The 24031-nt window shown below is 52.7% G+C and overlaps 1 protein-coding gene across 3 annotated transcripts in view; it reads right to left on the reverse strand.

Moving 5' to 3' along the window:
- Positions 1–491: 491 nt before the first annotated feature.
- The window catches only part of CTXN1 (cortexin 1), a 53009-nt gene continuing 29469 nt past the window's right edge, over positions 492–24031 (reverse strand). Inside the window, exons 2-5 of one of the 3 annotated variants that reach the window (XM_069878231.1) lie at positions 9566–9683; positions 7187–7359; positions 3087–3200; positions 492–2074 (exon numbers count right to left, since the gene is read on the reverse strand). In XM_069878231.1, coding sequence (XP_069734332.1) covers positions 1654–1941 — 288 coding nt within the window. In that variant the 5' untranslated portion in view covers positions 1942–2074; positions 3087–3200; positions 7187–7359; positions 9566–9683 and the 3' untranslated portion in view covers positions 492–1653. The remainder of the gene's footprint in view (positions 2075–3086; positions 3201–7186; positions 7360–9565; positions 9684–24031) is intronic. The other 2 variants (XM_069878230.1, XM_069878228.1) reach the window with 2 other exon arrangements.

Here is a 24031-nt window from a genome sequence, read left to right on the forward strand (position 1 = left end):
GATGCCATTGGCCTTCTTGGCCACCTGGGCCCCTGCTGGCTCATGTTCAGTCGCTGTCAAGCAACACCCCCAGGTCCTTCTCCTCCAGGCACTTTCCAGCCAGACTTCTCCTAGTCTGTAGCTGCTCAGGGTTGTTGTGCCCAAGTGCAGGACCCGTATAAGACTCAGCCAGGCACAGTTCCTGGATCCCATAGGGGCCATGGCCAGGCTCTGAGGGCCCCTGTTCACCAACCCTGCCCCAGGTGCCACTCCTTGCCCAAGGAGCATCTTCTGCATGGCTCTGACAGAGCACATGCTCACCGTGGCCTGGGGGTGAAGCTCCTGTCCCACATGGCACCCCTCTTTGCGGAGCCGCTCCAGCTTGTGCTGAAAGCTGTGGGGTCTTGGCTTGGACAGAGAGATGGGGCAGCCCAGCACTGCTCGGGAGCCGCCGGTCCTCCTCTGAGTGCCTGCGGGAAGCATCAAAGAGCAGAGGAAGAGCTGTGTGGGGTCAGCACAGTGCAGCTTTATTTCCATGGTGGGGGACAACGTTCTCCCCCATGGGCTCAAATCCCTTGGTACAAAGTGGCCCGCAGCCATCACCCACCATGGCTTGTGCTAGCCCTGGGGCTAGCTGCAGCGCCCCTCATCCACAGGCATGGTTCCCACAGAGGGGCAGGAGGACAGCCTTGGTTTCCCCTCGGCTAATTACACAGCCCTTCTGATAGCCAGATGCAGGATGGCCAGTGAAGGGCCGGCCAACCCCGGTGACCCCTTGGGCACGGGGAAGCCACCCAGATCCTGATGGAGCAGGGACTGGCCCAGGTGGGATGCTGCGGGGAGGCTGCCAGGCTCGGGCTGGCTGAGAAGCATCTCCCGAGTGTCATGTGGGACCTTCGATCCCTCCTGGGGTCCCAGAAGGGCTTGCCAGGCAGGTTGGCAGGGAGCTGCACGACTGCACCTCGCTCAGACTGCACCGTTTCCAGCAGCTGGGCAGGGAGAAGTCACTACCGTGTAAAGCAGAGAGCAGGCTGCAGGGCCAAAAGGGGGCTGCAAAAAGGGGGCATCTCTGTCTCCCCCTCACCCACGACGGGGGGCACTTAGGGCTGCCACACAGAGAGGAACAAAGCCAGCACTTGGGTCTGGTGCCTACAAACCCCCCGATGGACACAGCTCAGTTACAGGACGCACACACACACGCACTGGACCACGGGCAGCGCTCCCCGGAGGAGACGGAGGAGGGCAACACGGGGGGCAGGAGGAGCTGGGGGTCAAAGCTCTGGGCTGGTGCCAGGCAGAGCCAGCCAGACCAGGAGCCCCGGGGGCCGCGGCCGAGGGCAGGTCCCGCCATGCCCTGTCCCGTCGCCTCCTGCCTCTCCCCACAGGACACGACGCTGCCCGGGGCCACGGTGGGCAGCACGGACCACGCCGGGTCGTATCACCCCTCCGATCTGTCTCTCCAAGAGTCCCGTCGACTGCGAAGAGAACTGAAAAGTGCTTAGAAAAGAGAGAAACCCCTAGAAAACCCACCCTGGACGAGAGCCTGACCTCGCCACCCTGCCCAGAGCGTCTCTGCTGGCCAGGGGTGACACCACAGAGGAAGGGGGGGCCGGGGCTGGGGCCAGCTGGGGTGGGAGGCACAGAGAGCACCCAGGCTCGCCCCATCCTCGCCCTCTACACCAAGGCGTAATCAAACTGGCCCCTCTCCAACCCCTCCTTGTGGTCAGTCCAGGAGGAGGCGGGCATGCGGCTGTAGGGGTCCAGCAGGATGCGGAAGCAGCGCACCATCAGTATCACCAAGAAGACCAGGAGGAAGATGACGAAGGCAAAGACGGTTTTCTGCTCGGCATCCATACCCGTGGCGCCGGCTGGGTGCTCGACCAAGGACGGGGAGAGCAGTTCATAATCCATCGTCGATGCATCATTCATGGCAGAGGCGAGGAGTGCGTGGGCAGGGCGCATTCGACCGCCCCGGGGCACGGGCAGCCGGCTTCAGCCTCCCGCTGTGCCCACGCACCCAGAGCACGGGTTACTCCATCGCCACTGATGTTGCCACGCCAAGCTGGGGACTTGCTCCTGCCCAGGCCAGGAACTCCTGGAGGGGAAGGCAGAGATGGTGAGGCAAGAGGAATTGGCCACGGGCTACAGAAACGCTGCTAAATAAACAGGGAAAGGGAAGGGCGGGGAAGTTCACAAGTGGATCCTGGTTTTCTAGCAAGCTTAAGAAGCAACTCACAAGTGCAACAAAGGGATGGAATGGGATGGGATGGGATGGGATGGGATGGGATGGCAGCCCAGGGCACTGGTGCAGGGTTTGCCTCTCCAATCATAAGTACCTTTGGAAAGGGTGCACATCTATCGTAGAGTCACAGAATCATAGAATCACCAGGTTGGAAAAGACTCACTGGATCATCAAGTCCAACCATTCCCATCACTAAACCATGTTCCTCAGCACCTCGTCCACCCGTCCCTTAAACACCCCCAGGAAAGGTGACTCAACCACCTCCCTGGGCAGCCTCTGCCGGTGCCCAATGACCCTTTCTGTGAAAAATCTTTTCATAATGTTCAGCCTGTTCCAGTGCCCAATGACCCTTTCTGTGAAAAATCTTTTCCTAATGTCCAGCCTAAACATCCCCTGGCGGAGCTTGAGGCCATTCCCTCTCGTCCTGTCCCCTGTCACTTGGGAGAAGAGCCCAGCTCCCTCCTCTCCACAACCTCCTTTCAGGGAGTTGTAGAGAGCAATGAGGTCTCCCCTCAGCCTCCTCTTCTCCAGGCTAAACACCCCCAGCTCTCTCAGCCGCTCCTCTTGTTCTCCAGCCCCCTCACCAGCTTTGTTGCTCTTCTCTGGACTTGCTCCAGAGCCTCAACATCCTCATTGTGGTGAGAGGTACCAGGTGCCCTGAAGCACAGGAAGATTCCCCCTGGAATGGACCTCAGCTGTGGAGGGCTTTATCTGATCTGGTCTTGAAGTTCTCCCAAGACAGACAAAAGCTTAGAGTCTGCCCTCTCCCATGAAGTGACTTGTGTCCAGCTGTTGCATTCCCCTGCTTTGGGTTTGCACCTGGTATAGAAGGAGGAGAGTCCTGACGAAGAAGGAAGGCACCTACCTCACTGCAGCCACACAGGGATGCTTGCATTGCTATTGCAGCAGAAGGAGGAGAAGGCTGTGTCCCAACAGCCACATCACTGAGGAAAGGTCTCCAGGGTCTGGCTTTCTTGGGCTAGGGATACAAACAGAAGGACAAAGAAAGCAAAAGAGGTTAAAAGGACCACAGGCACTAGGAATCAGGGCAAAACACCACAAGGCAACTCTGGAGTTCTCAGTGGCTCTTGTCAGACCAGCACTGGATGGAGTTCACCTAGAGGAACGTCAACACCAACATTGTCTTGCAGCATCCTGGAGCTTCAGTGTGCTCAGTGCTGTGGAAAGAAGGCCAAGGAAAAGATCTCCACTGGGAGACACCAGGAAACAGCCAAAGCATCCCTCGTCCTCCCAGGCAATATCAGTGGGAAACGAAAAGGCAGAGTCCTTCTCTGTGCTTGAGAGAGATTCATGGTTCTCCTGAACACATCTGGGTTAAGAAAATCCTCCTTCATCATTTCTGCTGCCAGAGAATCTTAGGACAGGCCCTGCTGCAATGTAAGTGACCCAAGCACAAATAATGGAGATGTCCAACAGGTTCCCATCAAAATTACAGGACAGAAAAGGCACATCCAGGATAAAATACAAGATTTTTTTTGCTGAAGAGCATCCCTGGTGCTATAGCCTATATTTTGTGCCAAAATAGGTGTGGACAGCAGGGTGAGGGAGGAGATTCTCCCCATCTGCTCCAGTCTTGTGAGACTCCACCTGGACTCCTGTGTCCAGTTCTGGAATTCCTAACATAAGAGGGATATGGAACTGTTGGCAGGGGTCCAGAGGAGGCCACAGAGATGATCCGAGGGCTGGAGCCCCTCTGCTATGAGGACAGGCTGAGAGAGTTGGGGTTGTTCAGCCTGGAGAAGAGAAGGCTCTGGGGAGACCTTAGAGCAGCTTCCAGGACTGAAAAGGACTCCGGGAAAGCTGGGGAGAGACTTTTTCCAGGGGCCTGGAGTGACAGGATGAGGGGAAAAGGCTTTAAATTGGAAGGGGGAAGATTTAGATTGGACATTAGAAAGAAATTCTTCATGCTGAGGGTGGGGAGGCCCTGGCCCAGGTTGCCCAGAGCAGGGGTGGCTGCCCCATCCCTGGAGGGGTTCAAGGCCAGGTTGGATGGGGCTTGGAGCCCCTGATCCAGTGGGAGGTGTCCCTGCCCATGGCAGGGGTGGAACTGGATGATCTTTAAGATCTCTTCCAACCCAAACCATTCCATGATTCTATGATAAAGGATTTCCCTCACATTTGGGATGTGCTGCTTTTTTATTACTGTGTGAAGAATTGAATCTTAATTTCCCTGGAATTTTGAGCAGAGCAGCAACCGGCTGATAAGCCGGTTAAATGAAGGCAGTTGTTATTTAAAGAACGTTTGATTGAGTTTTATTAAGATTCATGTTCCCTTAGTAACTAAAAAGAATACACGAGCAAGGAAATTGCTTAATAGGGCCAGAACTCATGAAGGAAGAGGATTGTTGTCAACAATTCAGCAACGCTGCGGTGAGATTTTTCTCGGTATGAAACATGAATTAAATGTTAATTTGGGAATGGCAGATATCTAATGAGATATTTAATGAGAAAGAAGTAAAGAGCGTTGTTTACCAATGCAGGATGCCATCTGCTATTGAGGGCTCACCCTTCCTCCTGCAGACACCTCCAAACTGAGGAGCTGAGTGGGCAGCGATGGGCGGTTATGGGAGCTCAGCAGGGCTGGGGCTGCACGACGCTGGCATGACTCAGCCTGCTCCCTGGACTACACCCAGGCACTTCTTCCACCCTTTAAATCCTTGCAGGTTTTTGACCAGGAGTCAAGAAGTAGAGATTGGCAGGGGATGGGGAAGCACAAGAAGTGTCCCAGGCCGAATCTGAGCCTATTTAGGCAAAGCAGATGGAAAAAGTCTTCTGTGTCAGCCAGAAAGCAATTTCTGGATACTAACAGCTTGGGGGTTGCTTACTTCCAATTTACAGTGAAGTAAGCTTGCTCAGAAATCTGTTCCTCCGTCAAACAGTTTAGTCCCACAATCAAGTAAAAGATGATGCTGGGAGCCTTGGCATAGCCATGATCTTCTCTGCATCCGTGCAGAGTCTGAGATCCGTGCAGCTCGGATGGGGAACAAGGAATCACAGAATGTCCCAAGTTGGAAAGGACCCACCAGGATCATTGACTCCAACTCCTGTCCCTGCACAGGACACTCAAACATTCACACCATGGGGCTGAAGGCATTGGCCAAAGGCTTCTGGAATATTGTCAAGCTTGGCGCTGTGACTGCTTCCCTGGGAGCTGTTCCAGAGCTCCACCACCCTCTAGGGGAAGGACCTTCTCTCATTGATGAGAACCTCGACATGAGCCGGCAACGTGCACTCGCAGCCGAGAAGGCCAGCGGTGTCCTGGGCTGCACCAAAAGCAGCATGGCCAGCAGGGCAAGAGAGGGGATTCTGCCCTCTGTTCCTCTTGTGAGACCTCACCTGGCGTCCTGTGTCCAGTTCTGGAATCCCCAACATAAGGAGATGGAGCTGTTGGAACAGGTCCAGAGGAGGATACAAAGATGAACAGAGGGCTGGAGCACCTCCCATCCAAGGACAGGCTGAGAGAGTTGGGGTTATTTAGCCTGGAGAAGAAAAGGCTCCGAGGAGGCCTTAGAGAGACCTTCTAATACCTGAAGGGGCTACAAGAAAGCTGGGGAGGGATTGTTCACAAAGGCTTGGAGTGACAGGGTGAGAGGCAATGGGGATAAACTGGAGAGGGAGAGATTTAGACTAGACATAAAGAAGAATTTCTTCATTGTGAGAATGGTGAGGCCCTGGAACAGGTTGCCCAGGGAAGCTGTGGCTGCCCCATCCCTGGAGGTGTTCAAGGCCAGGTTGGATGGGACCTTGGGTAGCCTGGTCTAGTGGGAGGTGTCCCTACCCATGATAGGGGGGTTGGAACTGGATGATCTTTAAGCTCCCTTCCAACCCAAACTATTCTGTGATTCTTTCCCTAATGTCCAACCTAACCCTCCCCTGGTCCATCTTCCTGCCATTCCCTCAGGTCCTATCATCAATCACTAGAGAGGAGAAATTAGCACCTGCTCCTCCTCTTCCTCTTGTGAGGAAGCTGTAAACTGCTATGAGGTCCCTCTCAGTCTCAGTTCAAGTGACGATGTGGCTCTCCAAGCCATGTGTCTCAGGGTGCTGGGAGGTTAAGTGATTCAACCTTGCAACACGAGGCACAGAAAGGGGTGCATTTTATCAGTGGGAATTAAAGAAGACCAACACGATTTACACAATAAAGCAGGTTTGCACCAGAAAGACTTGATCTGCTCAACGAATGGAACTGGAAGATGACAGGACATAAGCCACAGCGGAGCAGGGTTTAATTGCACGGTGTCGTGGATGCAGTCCAACAGCTAGTGAATCACTCAATTTACCTACTTAAATGTACCCAACTTAGTGATTTTATCACCAAAAATAGACATTTACAATTATATAACAATGAGAAATGAGATTTATGTCTCAAAAGGAGAAGGTGCAGGTAGTTCTGATGGAGGAGAGCGAGGAGGGGCTAAAATGCTTACATTCAGATGAAGCTTTCATTGAGATGAAAATAAAATGACTGCACGCAGAATAAGAACTGGAGCAAATTCATTAGGACGGTGCTAAAATAACCCTGCTTTGACAAGCACAGCCTTACTGGTACTCCCGGTGCATCTAGGAGAAGAATTCAAGAGAAAGATGCATCCAGAGTCCTGGGAATATCTATCAAGGATGGATCTGTGGCCAAGAGGAGCAGGGCAGGGGAGCAGCAAAGTGTAAGCTCTAACGTAAGGCTCCAGCAAAGGGCTGAGAGCACATCTGCTGCTCCTTGGGAGCTGGGGGACTCACAGAACCTGCTCTGTCTGCTCCCCTTGGTTAATATTCATTGCATCACTGCACAAAGTGCACAACCGCCTGTTGCAAGCACCCAGCAAACGCGATCGCCAAGGAGATAGGCAAGCAAACACCCTCACAAGGACTGCAGGCAAACGAGTTTCAGCGTAAGCAGGAGAATTTCTAGGAGCTAAGCTCCTGAGAGATGAGGAAAAAAGGCTTTACTTGCAAGCGCAGCAGGGCTGTGGTGCTCCCTCCGTCGTTCTGCTTCTGTGCTTCCAAAGCACAGGGTCCGTCTGTCCGAGGCGGGTCTGCTCGCCCTGCTGGGTGGAGGCAGCTGGATGCCTTTCTGGGAGCGAACTCTTGTGCCTGGCACCGTTACATGGAGCAGCTGCATTCTTTGCAGGGTTTACATTGCCTTTTTCGGTAAATGTGGGTTTAAACAAACGAATCCCACTGGGCTACTGTGTGCTGCCAACGTTAGCACAGCCCGCGGCTTTGCCAGGGAAAGCTGAACTTCCAAGGGGATGCAGGCCCCTGGAGCGAAGAGCTGCACTGTGTCCTCAGAGCTGTTTCTACCCCATATTAAAGAGCATTGGAAACCTCCTGGTTGGAAGATGCTGAGAACACAGGGCTGTCTTCTCCAGCTGCCTTACAGAATCATAGAATCACCAGGTTGGAAAAGACCCACCGGATCATCAAGTCCAACCATTCCCATCAATCACTAACCCATGTCCCTCAGCACCTCATCCACCCGTCCCTTAAACACCTTCAGGGAAGGTGACTCAACCCCCTCCCTGGGCAGCCTCTGCCAGTGCCCCATCACCCTTTCCATGAAAAATTTTTTCTTAATGTCCAGCCTCCCCTGGAGGAGCTTGAGGCCATTCCCTCTGGTCCTGTCCCCTGTCACTTGGGAGAAGAGCCCAGCTCCCTGCTCTCCACAACCTCCTTTCAAGTAGTTGTAGAGAGCAGTAAGGTCTCCCCTCAGCCTCCTCTTCTCCAGGCTGAACAGGATTCACCCTGGTCCTTTGAACAACCAGGGCTGATATCTATCCAGATACATCTATCTATCCCAATGGATTTCTGTCTTCCCTTCCTGTGCATCTCAAAGCCAAATCACTGTGTTGCCCCAGGAAATCTGCTCCTGTCTTTGCCAGCAAATGCTGCACTTGTTGGTGCAAGTCTCGCACAGGGGCCGTTCTCCTCTGTCCTTCCTCAGCAGACAGCCAGGCTCAGCAGGATCAAAGCTGGGTCCTGTTGGCAGAGCGGGGCAATCTTCCCTTCCCAGCCTCCCTTTTACTGCTGGCAGGGAGGTGCCTGAGCCTTAAACCCCGCTGAACATCCCTGGCCCCAGGAGGGATGCTGAGAGCTCCTCACCTTCAGCCCGGCTGTGTCGGTACCACCTGTGGGGTGTGTTTAATCCTGGTTGTTCAGGCAAACACCAGGTGGCTTCCCAGGAACAGGCAGTGCCGGTTGCTGCCAAGGAACCACAGCCCATGGCTGGGCTCCCTGTCTGTTAATGCTCGATCTGTGGAGCTCCTTCCTGAACCCTCTCAGACCTTCTCCATCACTTGACCTGTGAGGGCTCAGCATGAGGATGAGAGAAGGGTTGAAGAGACACCCTGCCACGGGTCTGGAGCAGGTGCCAGGACCTGCATCCAAGGAAGATCCCAAGTCTTGGAAGGATCCCCCAGTTGGTGTGACGTAGACAGATGGCCCTTCATGCTCTAAAGCCTGTTTACAACACCTCTCTTCAAGCATTTTCCTCCACAAGGAATGGCAGGATAGGCTGGGACTCCATCCCAGCCCATCTGTACCCCAAATCCTGGTGTAAGAGCTTGGCGAGCCTTCTGCTAAACCATGGCTAACGGGAGAGATGCCTTCTCCTCCATCACTTCTCCAAACCCAAGCAGCCGCCTGGGAGGGGCTGTCCCAGCAAGGCAGGGTTGCAGCCACAGCCAGCAGTTATGGGAAGATGAGCAGACCACGGACACAGAGGGGAGAACCGAGCGGATCAGGCCAGGGGAGGAGCATGCAACATTGATTGTGAGGGATGTCCCATCAAATCCAGCAAAGAGGACCACCCTTCAGACTTAGCCCAGTCCCGGCAAAGCAGAGATTCCTGCCCCCAGATCCCAGGCTCTGTGATCTTCCCTTGAGGTGCAAGGGAAACCTGGTCAAGGGAAGCAGCGCATCCTTCACATCTTATCCCCATGGTCATACCAGCATACATGGAAATCCCATCACTGCCAAACCAAGCCACGTGGGAAGAAGATAAACCCCTAGGAGATTACTGATCCACCCCTCCAGCCCCAAATCCCTTTCTCCCACATGGGAAGAAGACAAACCCCCAGTACACATTGCTCCCATCCATCCTATCCTACCCAAAAGCTCAGCCTCCTGCCCTCTCTATCCAGACTTGACAACCACCATCAGAAGCTCTACTGGACCCCAGCACCAGACAGACAGAGCCATCTCTTGCGATCTCCCTGACCAGGAGAGGTCCCTAGCAGCTGAGCACAGAGGGAACTACCCCAGCTTTCACTCCCTGGCGCTGCTCCCCAAAGCGTGAGTGTTGGAGAGGGGATGGGGCGTGGATGGTACCTGGCCGGCACGGACTCCTGGCTCCATCACTTGCCATCTCGAGGGAAGGAGCAGCCGCCGCTCGCCTGGAAAGCACACAGGGAAGGCAGCTGCTCTTCACTCACGCTGGAGCAGGTTCCTATGGCGATGCAGAATCAATTATAATAAAAGGTGGAGCGCAGCAATTGGAGAAGAGAGAAGTTTCGTGAGCTGCCTGCCTGGGAAAGCCAGATCGTGGGAGAGCGCAAGGCTGGGGGCTGAGGCTGCCTGTCCCTGGGCTGTTGCTCTTGGAGCCCTGTGTTCCCCTCAAAAAGCCCCTCAAATCACCAGGGCAACACAGCTGCATTGCTGCTCCTCCAAGACCTCTGTCTGTGTCTGTCCCAGACCCACAGCCCCAGTCCTGGCAGCCTGATAAGCTCCAGAGCAAGCAGAGAATCCCTGCAGGGCCGGCACACCCCGTCATCCAGGCCACCTCCTGCTGCACCCAGGTCAAGAGACTGCACATCAAAGAGATGCTGGGGCCCAGCTGACCGTGAAGACTGCAAAAATCTCACTGCAGCCCCCTGTACACCTGCTCATCCCAAGCTCGAGCAGCTCGATCCGTCTTTCTGGGAGGCAAAGAGCTGGCAGGCTCACCAGGAGTCATGCCCAGCTCACAGGGAAACATGCCCAGGCTCTGGGAACTCTCCAGGAACCTGACTACATGCCTGGACCTGAACCAGGAATCCAGCACAGCCTTGCCACCCAGCAGCCCCACACAACGTTTGAAAATACCTTTGAGATCATCCAGTCCCACTGTAAAAAATGAGCGTGCGTCACTGGCTCTGCCTGCTGCTGCCTCCCACCTGCGTGTCCCCCCCACCTCCGAGAGCCAGATCTATACCAGCAAATTCCAAGGATGTTTTTTTCCACTCTGGAGAAAGATAACAGGAGCCTGGGTGGATGAGATACAATTTGGAGGAAGAACTAGCACCAGGTGGTTGGTCACCATGACCAGGACAGACTGAGAGAGTCATTACCCACACCCAGCTTCAAGGGGCATCCTCAAAGCCAGAAGCAATAAGAGGGTCCAGGTCCTTGCCAGGAGGAGTTCAGCAAGTGAAAAATGACCTGCATATAAATATACTTGGTCACACCATCAAAACCTCTGAGCTCTTGGCTGCCTGAGCAACTCCCAGAGCCCAGCAAGAAGGACTAGAAAAACTGGGGAGGGTTTTTTATCAGGGAGGGCAGGGATAGGATGAGGAGGAATGGTTTTCAGCTGAAAGAGGGGAGATTGAGATGAGCTCTTAGGAAGAAATGTTTTGCTGTGAGGGTGGGGAGGCCCTGGCCCTGATTGCCCAGAGCAGTGGTGGCTGCCCCATCCCTGGAGATGTTCAAGGCCAGGTTGGATGGGGCTTGGAGCCCCTGATCTAGTGGGAGGTGTCCCTGCCCGTAGCAGAGGGTGGAACTGGATGGGCTTTGAGGTCTCTTCCAACCCAACCTATTCTTTGATCCTTTGATTCCCAGCCACTCTGGGAATGTTTTCAGGTTAAGCCCTAGGAGCAAGATGCCCCTTTGAGCACAGTTTGTCCACTAAACCACCATTGCTTTGGCCACACAGGGCTCGTGGCACCTGCTGAACAGCAGATCATTGCACACACAAATCCCCTTGAAAAATAGAACTGAAGAGAGCTCGGATCCTTGTGTAGAGGAGCCCCAAGGGGATAAAGACAGGTAGGATGAGGAGAAAACTTCATGGGAGTGAAACCATGGGGGAAAACCACTGCTACCTGCTCTGCAGAAACATAGACTCTTCCCTCCTCATCTGGCTGCTGAGGAGAGGACAGAAAAGCCTCCAGCTGGCTGTTGGGGGCACCTAGAAATGTCAATTAGATGCCAAGGTTGCCTGTAGCTGCTGGGAGCTGATGCAATCCCTCCCCACGTTGCTTCCTCTTAACAATTTCAGCCATTTCCCCAGTACAAAGATTTATCCTGCAAAAAAATCAATCATCAAACCATAAAAGCAAACTCCTCAATGTGTAATGGTACCACAAGAGCATAATTGTGATCCCTAGGCCCTTCAGCCCAGAGCAGCGTGGCCCCTTCCTACGAAGAGGTGATTCATTGTAAATATCTGGAAATAACCACCCAATTTCCTGCGCCATCCATCTCAGCTGCTAATTGAAATGGTTTTTCTGAAAGGTGCCTACAGAGAGCATTTTCACACTTAATCAGCGTGGGGAGCGCTCACTGCCTGGGGCAAAGGGGAGACAGGGCACATTAGTGGCCTCCCTACAAAATTAATATTGCTTTGCTAGTCAGCTGTCCTCTGGCAGGACTAGGAGGGTGGGAATGAACAGTTCCTGAAGACCACCTTCACATCTGCTCATGGAAGAGTGGTAGGAGCTTTTTGTGCTCTGTGGTAGCACTGGTTGTGGAGCTCTGTTCCCTACAAGCCACAAGACCTGTAATGGCGAGGATGCTTGGAGCCCGCGTGCTGATGGGTACCCATGGAGCATCCTCCATGCAGTCCACCCTGCTCCTCTCAGCTCAACCCAGCCCAGCCCAGCCCCTGCAGTCTAGTCCAGCCCAGCCTGACCCCAGCTTTGCCCCCCTCAGCCATGATTTTCATGTGTCTCAGGCACCATCATTAGCTGTGTCACCTTGCCAGGTCCCAAACGTCACAGCCCCCAGTCAGGATGAGACCTCTGAGCTTGTGTCCAGCCTGGTGTCCAAACTCACAATAGCAGCTGGTCCCTGAGATGATGGCATGCATTTTCATCACTTCCAGCAGTTGCATGTTTTTTCAGACCCTGTGGGCTTCCCTGTGGCTCATCTGCTCATTGCCGTAACCCTTTCTGAGTGACTGTGTCTCTCCCAGTCCCCCTTTGCCCTAGGCTGTTGGGCTGTGAAGACACGGGAGCATAAACCAATCCCCTCTCCAACTACCCTGGCAGTTAGTGTGGTTTCTGTGAAGAAGTCTTCTCCAGCCTTCTCTACTGTTCCTAAGCAAAACATGTGGGGAATCATAGAATCATACAATCACCAGATTGGAAAAGACCCACAGGATCATCAAGTCCAACCATTCCCATCCATCACTAAACCATGTCCCTCAGCACCTCGTCCACCCGTCCCTTAAACACCTCCAGGGAAGGTGACTCAACCCCCTCCCTGGGCAGCCTCTGCCAGTGCCCAATGACCATTTCCATGAAAATTTTTTTCCTAATGTCCAGCCTGAGCCTCCCCTGGTGGAGCTTGAGGCCATTCCCTCTCGTCCTGTCCCCTGTCACTTGGGACAAGAGCCCAGCTCCCTCCTCTCCACAACCTCCTCTCAGGTAGTTGTAGAGAGCAATGAGGTCTCCCCTCAGCCTCCTCTTCTCCAGGCTCTCAGCTCCAGCTCTCTCAGCTGCTCCTCTTGCTCTCCAGCCCCCTCACCAGCTTTGTTGCTCTTCTCTGGACTCGCTCCAGAGCCTCAACATCCTTCTTGTGGTGAGGGGCCCAGAACTGAACACAGGATTCGAGGAGCGGTCTCACCAGTGCCGAGTCCAGAGAGAGAAGAACCTCCCTGGACCTGCTGGCCACGCCGTTTCTGATCCAAGCCAAGATGCCATTGGCCTTCTTGCCCACCTGGGCCACCGCTGGCTCATGTTCAGTTGCTGTCAACCAACACCCCCAGGTCCCTCTCCTCCAGGCACTTTCCAGCCAGACTTCTCCTAGTCTGTAGCTGCCCAGGGTTGTTGTGCCCCAAGTACAGGACCCGACATTTGGCCTTGTTGAACCTCATCCCATTGGCCTCAGCCCAGCGGTCCAGCCTGTTCAGCTCCTCAGCGACTCCCCCACCCTCTCACCTCTCTCCAAAGCTGTCTGAGCTATGCTCAGAGATGCTGTGGAGACCCAAGCTGCAGCCAGCACCCTGGAAAGGACCATCCAAAGCCCCATGGTGTCTTCTGCCCTGCTGCTCCTGTGTCAGACGGTGACAGCAACTCTGCTCCATGCTGCAGACTGTGGCTGCATCTCAATGAGCTCCTGCTGGTTTTAACTCCTTTAAACTGATGAGGGTTGTTTGTGCAAACACAATTACTACAGCTGAGGGCTCTCCATGAGCTGAACCGTGTTATGGGTTGGACAGGATTTCCCTTGCCGGGATTGTCTCCAGCAGAGCAGGCTGCATCTGTGACACCGACTGCTCTTTTTGCACGGAGCAGGAGCAAAGAGGAGCAGGAAGAGTGTTGAGATGTCAGTGTTGTGGCATCCCAGCCCGCGTCTTCCCAAAAGCACAGGGACCAGAGGATCTGGGAGCAGCAGGAAAGCCCGGGTACAGTGCAAACTCGAACTATCGCAACTTGGTTTGCTTTGGAGACTTATGGATTCTTTTGGAGTTAAAGTCTAATGGCTTTAAATTGGAGGGGGGAGATTTAGGCTAGACATTAGGAGGAAATTCTTCACCATGAGGGTGGGGAGACCTTGGCCCAGGTTGCCCAGAGCAGTGGTGGCTGCTCCATCCCTAGAGGTGCTCAAGGCCAGGTTGCATGGGGCTTGGAGCCCCTGATCCAGCGAGAGGTGTCCCTGCCCATGGCAGGGGTGGAACTGGATGGGCTTTGATGTCCCCTCTAACTCAAACCATTTCAGGATTCTATGATTCTTTCCAGGCACTCCAGGCATGGGGCTCACTCCTTGCTGCAATAGCAGCAGCCACTTCTACTGTTCTACCTGGTGGCATCTTGTAGAGACCAAGCAGGTCTCCTCTGGCCCACAAGCTTCCAGCACTGTGGGTTGGAACAAACCAAACCTTCCTGGTCCAAACAAACCTTCCTGGATAAAGCAATTGACCTTGTGGTGGGACCACTCAGCTGTGTGTGGGGACAGCAGATCTCCTTTCTTCAAGGAACCGGCGGCAGGAGAGACACAAAATGGCTTTAATGACTACAAGGATTCCTTTCAATAGGAATGGTTGGACTCGATGATCTGGTGGGCCTTTTCCAACCTGGTGATTCTATGATTCTAAGTGCAGACACCCCAAGACCAGGGATTGTGGGTGAGTCACCCACGCATCCCTTTATAGTCAAGCCATAGAGTACATCGGATCCCAGGTCCAGTACATACAGGACAGAAGCCCTACTGGACCCAGAAGCCTGTAGCATTTGCAGAACATCTCTCCTACGTCTCCCAAGACACCTGCAGGAGGTTGGATGGGAGTATGTGCACGCTGAACACATAGAAGTAGAGATTACAGCAGTCTCACTGCTTGAGCTGGCCAGCTGCGTTCCAGATAGGTGAGAAACATTTAAAAATACCCCATATAATTAAGAAATAACAAAAGAGAATAATGAAACACCTTACCACGATGTGGAACCGGTGCTATAGGAACACTGCACTGTGCACTGCAGCTGAGAGACAACGCAGCACGTGCTGTCACCTGCACATCAGAAAGAGCTGCATTGCTGCAGCCAAATGTGAAAGCCTGGGAAACCAAGAGTGGACAATGACACCAAGAGTGGACAATACTACCATGTCTACACCCAGCTTAAGGAAAAAATCATCTGGAGGTGCTGATGCCTGGAGCCACCTCTGCCTGTTGCCACAGGAGTTGGAAAATGCCCCTTGGAGAGAAAAGTGACACTGGAGCATTCAGAGTTCACTTGTGGGCTGTAGCTCATGAACCTTTGAGAGATGCTGAGGTTCTTCTGTCCCCCTGGGCAGCCCTTTCAGCCCATCTGCCCACCCGAGCTGAGCCCACGGGTGCAAGCACCACCTCAACTTGTGCCCACAAGGAGGTGTCCCAGGCTTCAAGAGCACAGAGTCACAGAATCACTAAGTTGGAAAAGACCTCTTGGATCATCGAGTCCAACCATTCCTATCAAACACTAAACCATATCCCTCAGAACCTCATCCACCCATCCCTTAAAGCCTTCCAGGGAAGGTGAATCAACCCTCTCCCTGTTCCAGTGCCCAATGATCCTTTCCGTGAAAAACTTCTTCCTAATGTCCAGCTTGAAGCTCCCCTGGCAGAGCTTGAGGCCATTCCCTCTTGTCCTGTTCCCTGTCCCTTGGGAGAAGAGCCCAGCTCCCTACTCTCCACAACCTCCTTTCAGGGAGTTGGAGAGAGCAATGAGGTCTCCCCTCAGCCTCCTCTTCTCCAGGATAAACACCCCCAGCTCTCTCAGCCGCTCCTCTTGTTCTCCAGCTCCCTCACCAGCTTCATTGCTCTTCTCTGGACTCGCTCCAGAGCCTCAACATCCTTCTTGTGGTGAGGGGCCCAGAACTGAACACAGGATTCGAGGAGCGGTCTCACCAGTGCCGAGTCCAGAGGGAGAAGAACCTCCCTGGACCTGCTGGTCACACCGTTTCTGATCCAAGCCAAGATGCCATTGGCCTTCTTGGCCACCTGGGCCACTGCTGGCTCATGTTCAGTCTCTGTCAACCAACACCCCCAGGTCCCTCTCCTCCAGGCACTTTCCAGCCAGACTTCTCCTAGTCTGTAGCTGCCCAGGGTTGTTGTGCCCCAAGTGCAGGACCTGGCATTTGGCCTTGTTGAACCTCATCCCATTGGTCTCAGCCCAGCGGTCCAGCCTGTTCAGATCCCTTTGGAGCCTCCCGACCCTCCAGCAGATCCACGCTTCCACCCAGCTTAGTGTCATCCGCAGACTTGCTAAGGGTGCACTCGATGCCTTCACCCAGGTCATTGATAAAATTCCTCCTTCCCCCTAGTTTTATTTGCTGTCCTGCACTGCTCCTCACCCTTCCCAGCCCTCTACCCTCTTCCTCTGGTCCTGAGCACAAGCTGTGTCTGTGCTGGAAGCCCAACTCCAACTGCTTTAATACCCTAGTCTTGAAATTGCCCCTCCTCTCCTTAAGTCTCTCTTAAAACATACATGTCTGAGGGAATCGCTATGTGGGGAGCTTCCCAATCTGTCCTTGCTTCTTGGAAGGGTTTCAGTGCTGGAGGATGTCCTCCTGCTGAAGAATTTTGCCTCTTACCACAAAAAAAAAGCTGGACGAGCCTCAGGGGAAAACTCGGGACGTAAGTTCCCTGAGGCACAGGGAAGACGCTGGCATTCAGAAATATTGATCCTGCCTGCACTTCAGAGCACAGATTTGAGGCTGCAGCACAGCCTGCGCAGTCCCAGCCCCAGCAAAGCACCAGGAGGTTCAGGTTGAGCTGAGGCTGCACCGATTCCACCAGGCAAAGGAGTTGGTTTTGCCTGGACTTAAAGGACTTGATAATTAAATGAGGTTCAGCCTTTGCATTATCTCACCACTCAGCCAAGCGCTTTTGAAAGGGGGAAAAAAAGTGGAGTGTTTCTCTAATCAAAAATCTATTCACCTATGAAATGCAATAAATCTCAGAAAGGGATCTAAGCACTTTTTTTTTTAGTGCTGACAAAGTGATATTGTCAAATACCGCAGTGGTTGCACTGGGTAAAACCCTGTGGCATGGAATGACTGTTTTCGTCTTTGAGGACAGTGACTGCAAGTGCACACTTGGATGCTTCAGTTCAAGGCAAAAATCATTGCCCAGGGCTCAATGAAAACCTTTCTTTCCTCATGCAGGTTTCACCGATTAAAGTTTTTAATTTAACTGTTAACGGCAATTAACGAAAATTAAATTCTGACTTTTTGTGAGATCAGATTGCAGCACGGAGCGGCTGCTGCTCCAGAAGGGCTGGACAACTCAGGAGATCTTCTCACCTCTCTCTGGTCTGAATCATAGAATTGCTTGGTTGGAAAAGGCCTTTGAGATCATCAAGTCCAGCTGTACCTGTCCACTACTAAGCCAGCTCCCTGAGCACCTCTTCTGGCCCCTTTTAAACACCCCCAAGGATGGTGATTCAACCACCTCCCTGGGCAGCCTCTGCCAGTGCCCGAGAACCCTATCTGTGAAAAATTTTTTCCTAATATCCAGTCTAAACCTGCCCTGATGCAACTTGGGGCCATCGCCTCTCGTCCTATCCCTTCTTACTTTGAAAAAATAGACCAACACCCACCTCGCTTCAACCTCCTTTCAGGCAGTTGTAGACAGTGATGAGGTCTCCCCTCAGCCTCCTTTTCTCCAGGTGAAACAACCCCAGGTCCCTCAGCTGCCTCTCATAACCCTGCTCTCCAGCCCTCTCCCCAGCTCCGTTCCCTCCTCTGGATGCGCTCCAGCCCCTCAATGTCTTTCTTGTAGTGAGGGGTCCAAAACTGAGCCCAGGATTTGAGCTGTGGACTCAGTGATGACAAGTACAGGGGCACGATCCCTTCCCTGCTCCTCCTGGCCACGCTGCTTCTGATACAGGCTAAGATGCCATTGGCTTTCTTGGTCACTCGGGCCACAGCTGAAGGCAACATGCTGAACTGCTGCAGACTGCCAAGGAGTGAGGCAGCAAGAACCGAGCGAGGTCAGATACAGCAACTCCATTTCTTAATGCCCTGAGGCTGGCAGGGCTGGTGGCACGCTCCCATCCCCTTTCCTGGAAAGTACCGAGTGCTGAGCTGAACCTCCCTTCCGAGGGCTGAGGACACATTTCTCAACATGCTTGGGTGACAATGAGGGAAGAGAGTGTCCTTTCCAGGACTCATCCAGAGCACTCGGGAACAGCCGACTTCTCCATAATGGCAGCTGATCAAGCAGAGAATTGCAGCTCATTACTCTTCCTGCCAGCCAAGTTCAGCTTTGCAAAGCTATTATGGATATCATGAATGATGCTTTATAGTTGACCTGTTCTTTGATATCTGCAAGTGTCACAAGCACTCCCTCCACAGTCTTCTGGCCTCAGCAGCTACAAAGAGCTCCTTTTACCATTACTGAGAGGGGAGGAGAGGAACCACGGTCCTCCAGACACTCCAGCACCTGCATAGCTCATGACCGTGTCACCTCTGAGTCCTCTCCAGAGCAGGGACTACAATAGTCATGGTCATAGAATCATAGAATCACCAGGTTGGAAAAGACCCATCAGATCATTGAGTCCAACCGTTCCCATCAATCACTAAACCATGTCCCTCAGCATCTCATCCACCCATCCTTTAAACACCTCCAGGGAAAGTGACTCAACCCCCTCCCTGGGCAGCCTCTGCCAGTGCCCAATCACCCTTTCCGTGAAAAATTTTTTCCTGATGTTCAGCCTGATCCTCCCCTGGGGGAGCTTGAGGCCATTCTCTCTCGTCCTGTCCCCTGTCACCTGGGAGAAGAGCCCAACTCCCTCCTCTCCACAACCTCCTTCCAGGTAGTTGTAGAGAGCAATGAGGTCTCCCCTCAGCCTCCTCTTCTCCAGGCTAAACACCTCCAGCTCTCTCAGCCGCTCCTCTTGTTCTCCAGCCCCCATCACCAGATTCGTTGCTCTTCTCTGGACTCGAGGACCAAGTCATGCTGGGGAAGGGCCACAGGGTTACCATTCCTAAGCCATTTCTTGGAAGGTGAACAGACAAGGGCAGTGCAAAGCAGAGGTGGTAAGTCCAGCTGCCCTGGGCCCAAAGCTTCCACATCTGCTTTGGGTAAGACAGAAACATCTCAAAGGTCATTCCTCTCTGCTTCCAGAGGCTGCTGCTGTCTCAGCTTCTGCTGCAGCAATTTAGCCTTAAGACAATCCAGGATGGATGTGTCACCAGTTGCTGCAGCTTTGATGGCTGGCATTGGCCAGCACACTGTTGATAATGGACTATGGAGATCTCCTTGACCATCTAAGTTTGGCCAGCTGGGTCCATATAATTGTCTTGAAGACAAATGGCTCCACTGCCAGTGACTAAAGGAAAGAACACGAGGGCTCATGGGATGTTGTAAGTGCCTGACACAAGGCTGAGATACAAAGTTGGAGCTGTCACTGAAGACCAAGCTTTAGCTTTTGCTGTCTTTTGAAGGAGACTCTCCTTTAGGAGAAAGACCCCTTCGACTCAGCATAGCCAAAGCCAAAGCAGCCCTTCCCGCACCCCAGAAGGTGTCCAAGGAGGTGACTCTGTTCTCCTCACCATGCAGCAATGACTGGGGTTAACCAGGCTAATGGCAGTGCTGGATTAAGTCCCCAAAATCCACAGCTAGGGAATGTTACTGATGTTGCAAGGTCAAGGCGCTTGAAGTTGGGATTTGCCAGACAAGAAGGTTGTCTCAGCCACTTTAATTAGCCCCCCTTCTGCAACAGCGTTGTGATACAGCGATTAGTGGCAGAATCACTCACTGTTTCTTCCTCTGCCTGGGCAGCAGTTCAATGTCTCTCCTTATCTTCCTTTTTCAGTGTTTGGCCTTGCTGTCCCATGTGCTGCATCAACCCTGTTTGGACTACAAGGCTGTGAAACCCCTCACAATTGCTAGGGTGGACTCGAGCTCCAGGAGTGCTAAAGAATCACCGTCTACAGGACAGAGGGTGAGGGGAAATGGGGGTTTTGGAGAAACCGGTTGCTGGTTTCAGTCTCATCTCATCAGATGAAGTAACGGATATTTTCTTCCCATAGACAAATGCTGGGCCAATGAAGAGGCAACCATAGAATCGTTTGGGTTGGAAGGGACCTCAAAGCCCATCCAGTTCCACCTCCTGCCACGGGCAGGGACACCTCCCACTGGATCAGGAGCTCCAAGCCCCATCCAACCTGGCCTTGAACCCCTCCAGGGATGGGGCAGCCACCCCTGCTCTTGGCAACCTGGGCCAGGGCCTCCCCACCCTCACAGCAAAACATTTCTTTCTAAGATGTCATCTCAATCTCCCCTCTTGCAGCTGAAAACCACTCATTCTCATCCTATCCCTGCACTCCCTGACCAAAAGCCCCTCTCCAGCTTTCCTGCAGCCCTTTTCAGTCCTGGAAGCTGCTCTAAGCTCTCCCCAGAGCCTTCTCTTCACTATTATTTGTTTCAGGCTCTATTCTAAAGGACAGACGTCTTAAATACAACACAAAAGAAACATAAATTTCCTCCAGTTTCATTTAAGCCAAAGTTTTCCTTAAAAAAAAAAAAAGATGCACCCTGCAGTAGACCCACAGCTCTTGTAAAGGGGTGGAGCTGGGCACAGTGACAAGCAATCAATAAAGGATTTTACGACAGAAGCTGCTACAACCTTGGCTCTACAAGAGACAGGAAGATGAGGGAAGATATTATCTTTTACCCCAGTACTAGCACACGTAACTGCTGAGGAAGACAAAGCTACAGGAGCTCTGTTGCACGTGCCATGTCATACAATGGATGTGCTAATCACAAAATCACAGAAACATGACAGTTGGAAATGACCACCTTAGATCATCCAGTCCAACCGTCAGCCCAACCCCACTGCGCCGACATGTCCTGAAGTGCCGCATCTATGCATTTTTTGGACCCCTCCAGCGATGGAGACTCTACCACTGCCCTGGGCAGCCTCTGCCAGGGCTTCACCATTCTTTCAGTGAAGAAATTTTTCCTAATATTCAATCTAAACCTCCCCTGGTGCAGCTTGAAGCCATTTCCTCTTGCCCTATCCCTTCTTACTTGGGAGAAGAGACCAGCACCCACCTCGCTTCAACCTCCTTCCGGGAGGTTCCATTGTAGACTGTGATGAGGTCTCCTTTTCTCCTTTCCTCAGCCTCCTTTTCTCCAGGCTAAACAACCTCAGCTCCCTCAGCTGCCTCTCATAACCCTTGTTCTCCAGCCCCTTCCCCAGATCTACTCCCTTTCTCTGGACACACCCCAGCCCCTCAGTGTCTTGTATCAGGATGCCCAGACCCGAACACAGGGTTTGAGATGCAGCCTCACCAGCGCTGCACCACTATTTAAGGTCCTTAAAATAGCAGCTCTGCTCCTCTTGAGGTGGGAGGTTGTTTTCATCCTCCTTCCCTTCATCAGATGGCCAGAAACCTTCTAATTTCCAGCTTTGTTTTGTCCCAGCCAGGTCCATACCCAGATGCCCAAGCCTGCTGGCCACCAGGGACCTTTCCTACCTGGGTGGCACAGGTTAAGACTCACCGTGTGCCCGCAGGCAGGAAGGGGAACGGGGCTGGCACCGCAGGGTGGGCACAAAACACCCGGCAGTTGCTGTAGGGCAGAGAGGGAACACACCAGCTTCACTGTAATTAGTGTGAGTCATTAAATAAAATGTCCCCTTCCTGATTTCAGCATGTGTTAGTGAAACAGCTCTATCAAAGCTGCCTTGTCAGGGGACAAGAAGTATCTTTCTACTGGGATTATACAGCCATGGAATTATCCCTTGCCTTTGACAAGATCAATTAATTACTTCAAAGTCATTTGCGGTAATAAATTAACTTCTCTTCTTCCCTCCCCATTAAGCTGGAGCGGAGCTGCTAAGTAAATAGCAGGATCTGGCCAGGATCTGAAGCAGCTGAAGGCTGAATTTTGCTCCCTGGAGGTCTCTGTTGGGTCCCTCAGCATCCTGCCCAGCCACGCTGCCATCCAAACATGGAGGGATCTGGCCACCTCTGGGGTGTCCCTGCCCCTCATCGTCACAACCATGGGTCACAGACGCTTCCCATCACGATCCTGAACAGGCATCTTCAACCTGCAGAAGAGTTCATGCCTTGCAGCCCAACTCATTCATGCAGATGGGGTTTACCTCCTCGTTTTGACTCAGACATGGGATAAAACACTCAGCGCCAGTTAGAGTCCCAAGGAGAGGACTCTTGAGGTGTCTTCAGACAGCCCACTTACAGGAGGAATTTGGAGCTGAAGTAAGATCAACAGAGGGGGAAGGTACCCACAAAGGCAGACAACCAACCTCTGAAACAAATTCCTCAAGTGGTCTATCAAACTCAGCCATTTTCTTGTTGTGCTGGAGAGAGAGGACAGGTGGGATAGGTTTCTGATAGACCTGCTTGTAACGGAAAGAGTGAAGGAAAAGCTGCTCCCTGGTCAGCCCCATCCCTGATGGAGAATTACATGGGTTTCTCCTGCCCCTCAGTTTGGGTGTTGGCTGTGCAGAGGGATGAAGAGCACCTGAGGATAAAGCACAGCAACACAGAACATCCTGAGCTGGAAGGGACCTACAAAGATCATAGAATCATAGAATCATCAGGTTGGAAAAGACCCACAGGATCATCGAGTCCAACCATTCCCATCAATCACTAAACCACATCCCTAATTTTTCCTAATGCCCAGCCTGAACCTCCCCTGGTGGAGCTTGAGGCCATTCCCTCTCATCCTGTCCCCTGTCACTTGGGAGAAGAGCCCAGCTCCCTCCTCTCCACAACCTCCTCTCAGGGAGTTGGAGAGAGCAATGAGGTCTCCCCTCAGCCTCCTCTTCTCCAGGCTAAACACCCCCAGCTCTCTCAGCCGCTCCTCTTGTCCTCCAGCCCCCTCACCAGCTTCGTTGCTCTGCTCTGGACTCACAAGTCCAACTCCTGTCCCTGCACAGGACACCCCAGCATTCACACTGTGAGGCTGGTGGTGTTGGCCAAACACTTCTGGAATATTGCCTGGTTTGGTGCCGTGACTGCTTCCCTGGGAGCTGTTCCCGTGCTCCACCACTTCTGGGCAAAAAATCTTTCCCTAATGTCCAAGCTAACCCTCTCCTGGCCCATCTTTCTGCCATTCCCACAGGTCCCTTAACCAGTCCAGGCGCTTGGTCCCACCAGCCCCATGAGGACAGCCCTGGTGACTGACTCTGTCAAGCATTCATTGGCAGCAACTAAGCCATCAACCCTGCAGCTTTCCTGTTGCTCTTTTCTTGTCATGGACCTGCATGAGCAGATTTCATGCTCAGTCTAAGACAGGATATGTCCTTGACTCATCCTCCTCCACTTAGGGAGACCAGGGAGACCCATCTACCTGGTTCGGGAAGTGGTTCTGCCAAACCCAGGCACAACGGCAAAAGGAAGAGCATCCAAAAAGTGACGTGGTTTTCAACAGATAAATCCAACTGATGTGTCAGCCCAGGTGACACGGAGGCTCCAGCACACAAATTGCATTGACACCTTCCCTGGGAGACATTAATCTGGTCTTAGATAATTCACGCAGAGAGTCTGGTGATAAAGAGAAGCATTCCCTGAGCAGGAACTTTCTGAAAGAATTTGTCACCATCAATAAATTGCTGAGAGATTTATTTCTGCCAGCCCTAAAACTGCACACAAAGTAATGTGATTTGTTCAAACTCTTTAACATGCTGTTCTCCTTGATTTAAAGTCTGTTCAACTGTCTTTATTTTCTTAGCACATTATTAATTCAGATTCTGGCTCTGACGTGAAGGAACTGAGATGCCTCTGGAGTCTGTTATGTGGGAATGAAAGGAGGAAAGGGCATATGGAAGGGCTTAGGCTGCAAAATAACAGGTTGGTGTAACATCATGCTGGGAATAAGCAAATGTTATCCACGTCTCACACTTCTGTTCTCCTTCTCACCTGCATCGTTGACCACACCAAGATAACCCAGCTCCAGAGCATCCCAGGGGTCTTTCGTCCAAGACTATGTATTTCATTCTCCCCAACTCTCTGACTTGCAATCGCAGCTCCAAGGCCAGAGCAGCAACTCTCAGAGACTTCACTGAACTTAACTGCTGGCACACTGGCCAACAGCCGTCTCCAGCCCTCCAGGATACTTTGCCAGCTTTTCAAGACATCTGAGCA

Source organism: Phaenicophaeus curvirostris, chromosome 28 (genome assembly GCF_032191515.1).
Source record: "Phaenicophaeus curvirostris isolate KB17595 chromosome 28, BPBGC_Pcur_1.0, whole genome shotgun sequence".
In the NCBI taxonomy this organism is placed as follows: Eukaryota; Metazoa; Chordata; class Aves; order Cuculiformes; family Cuculidae; genus Phaenicophaeus; species Phaenicophaeus curvirostris.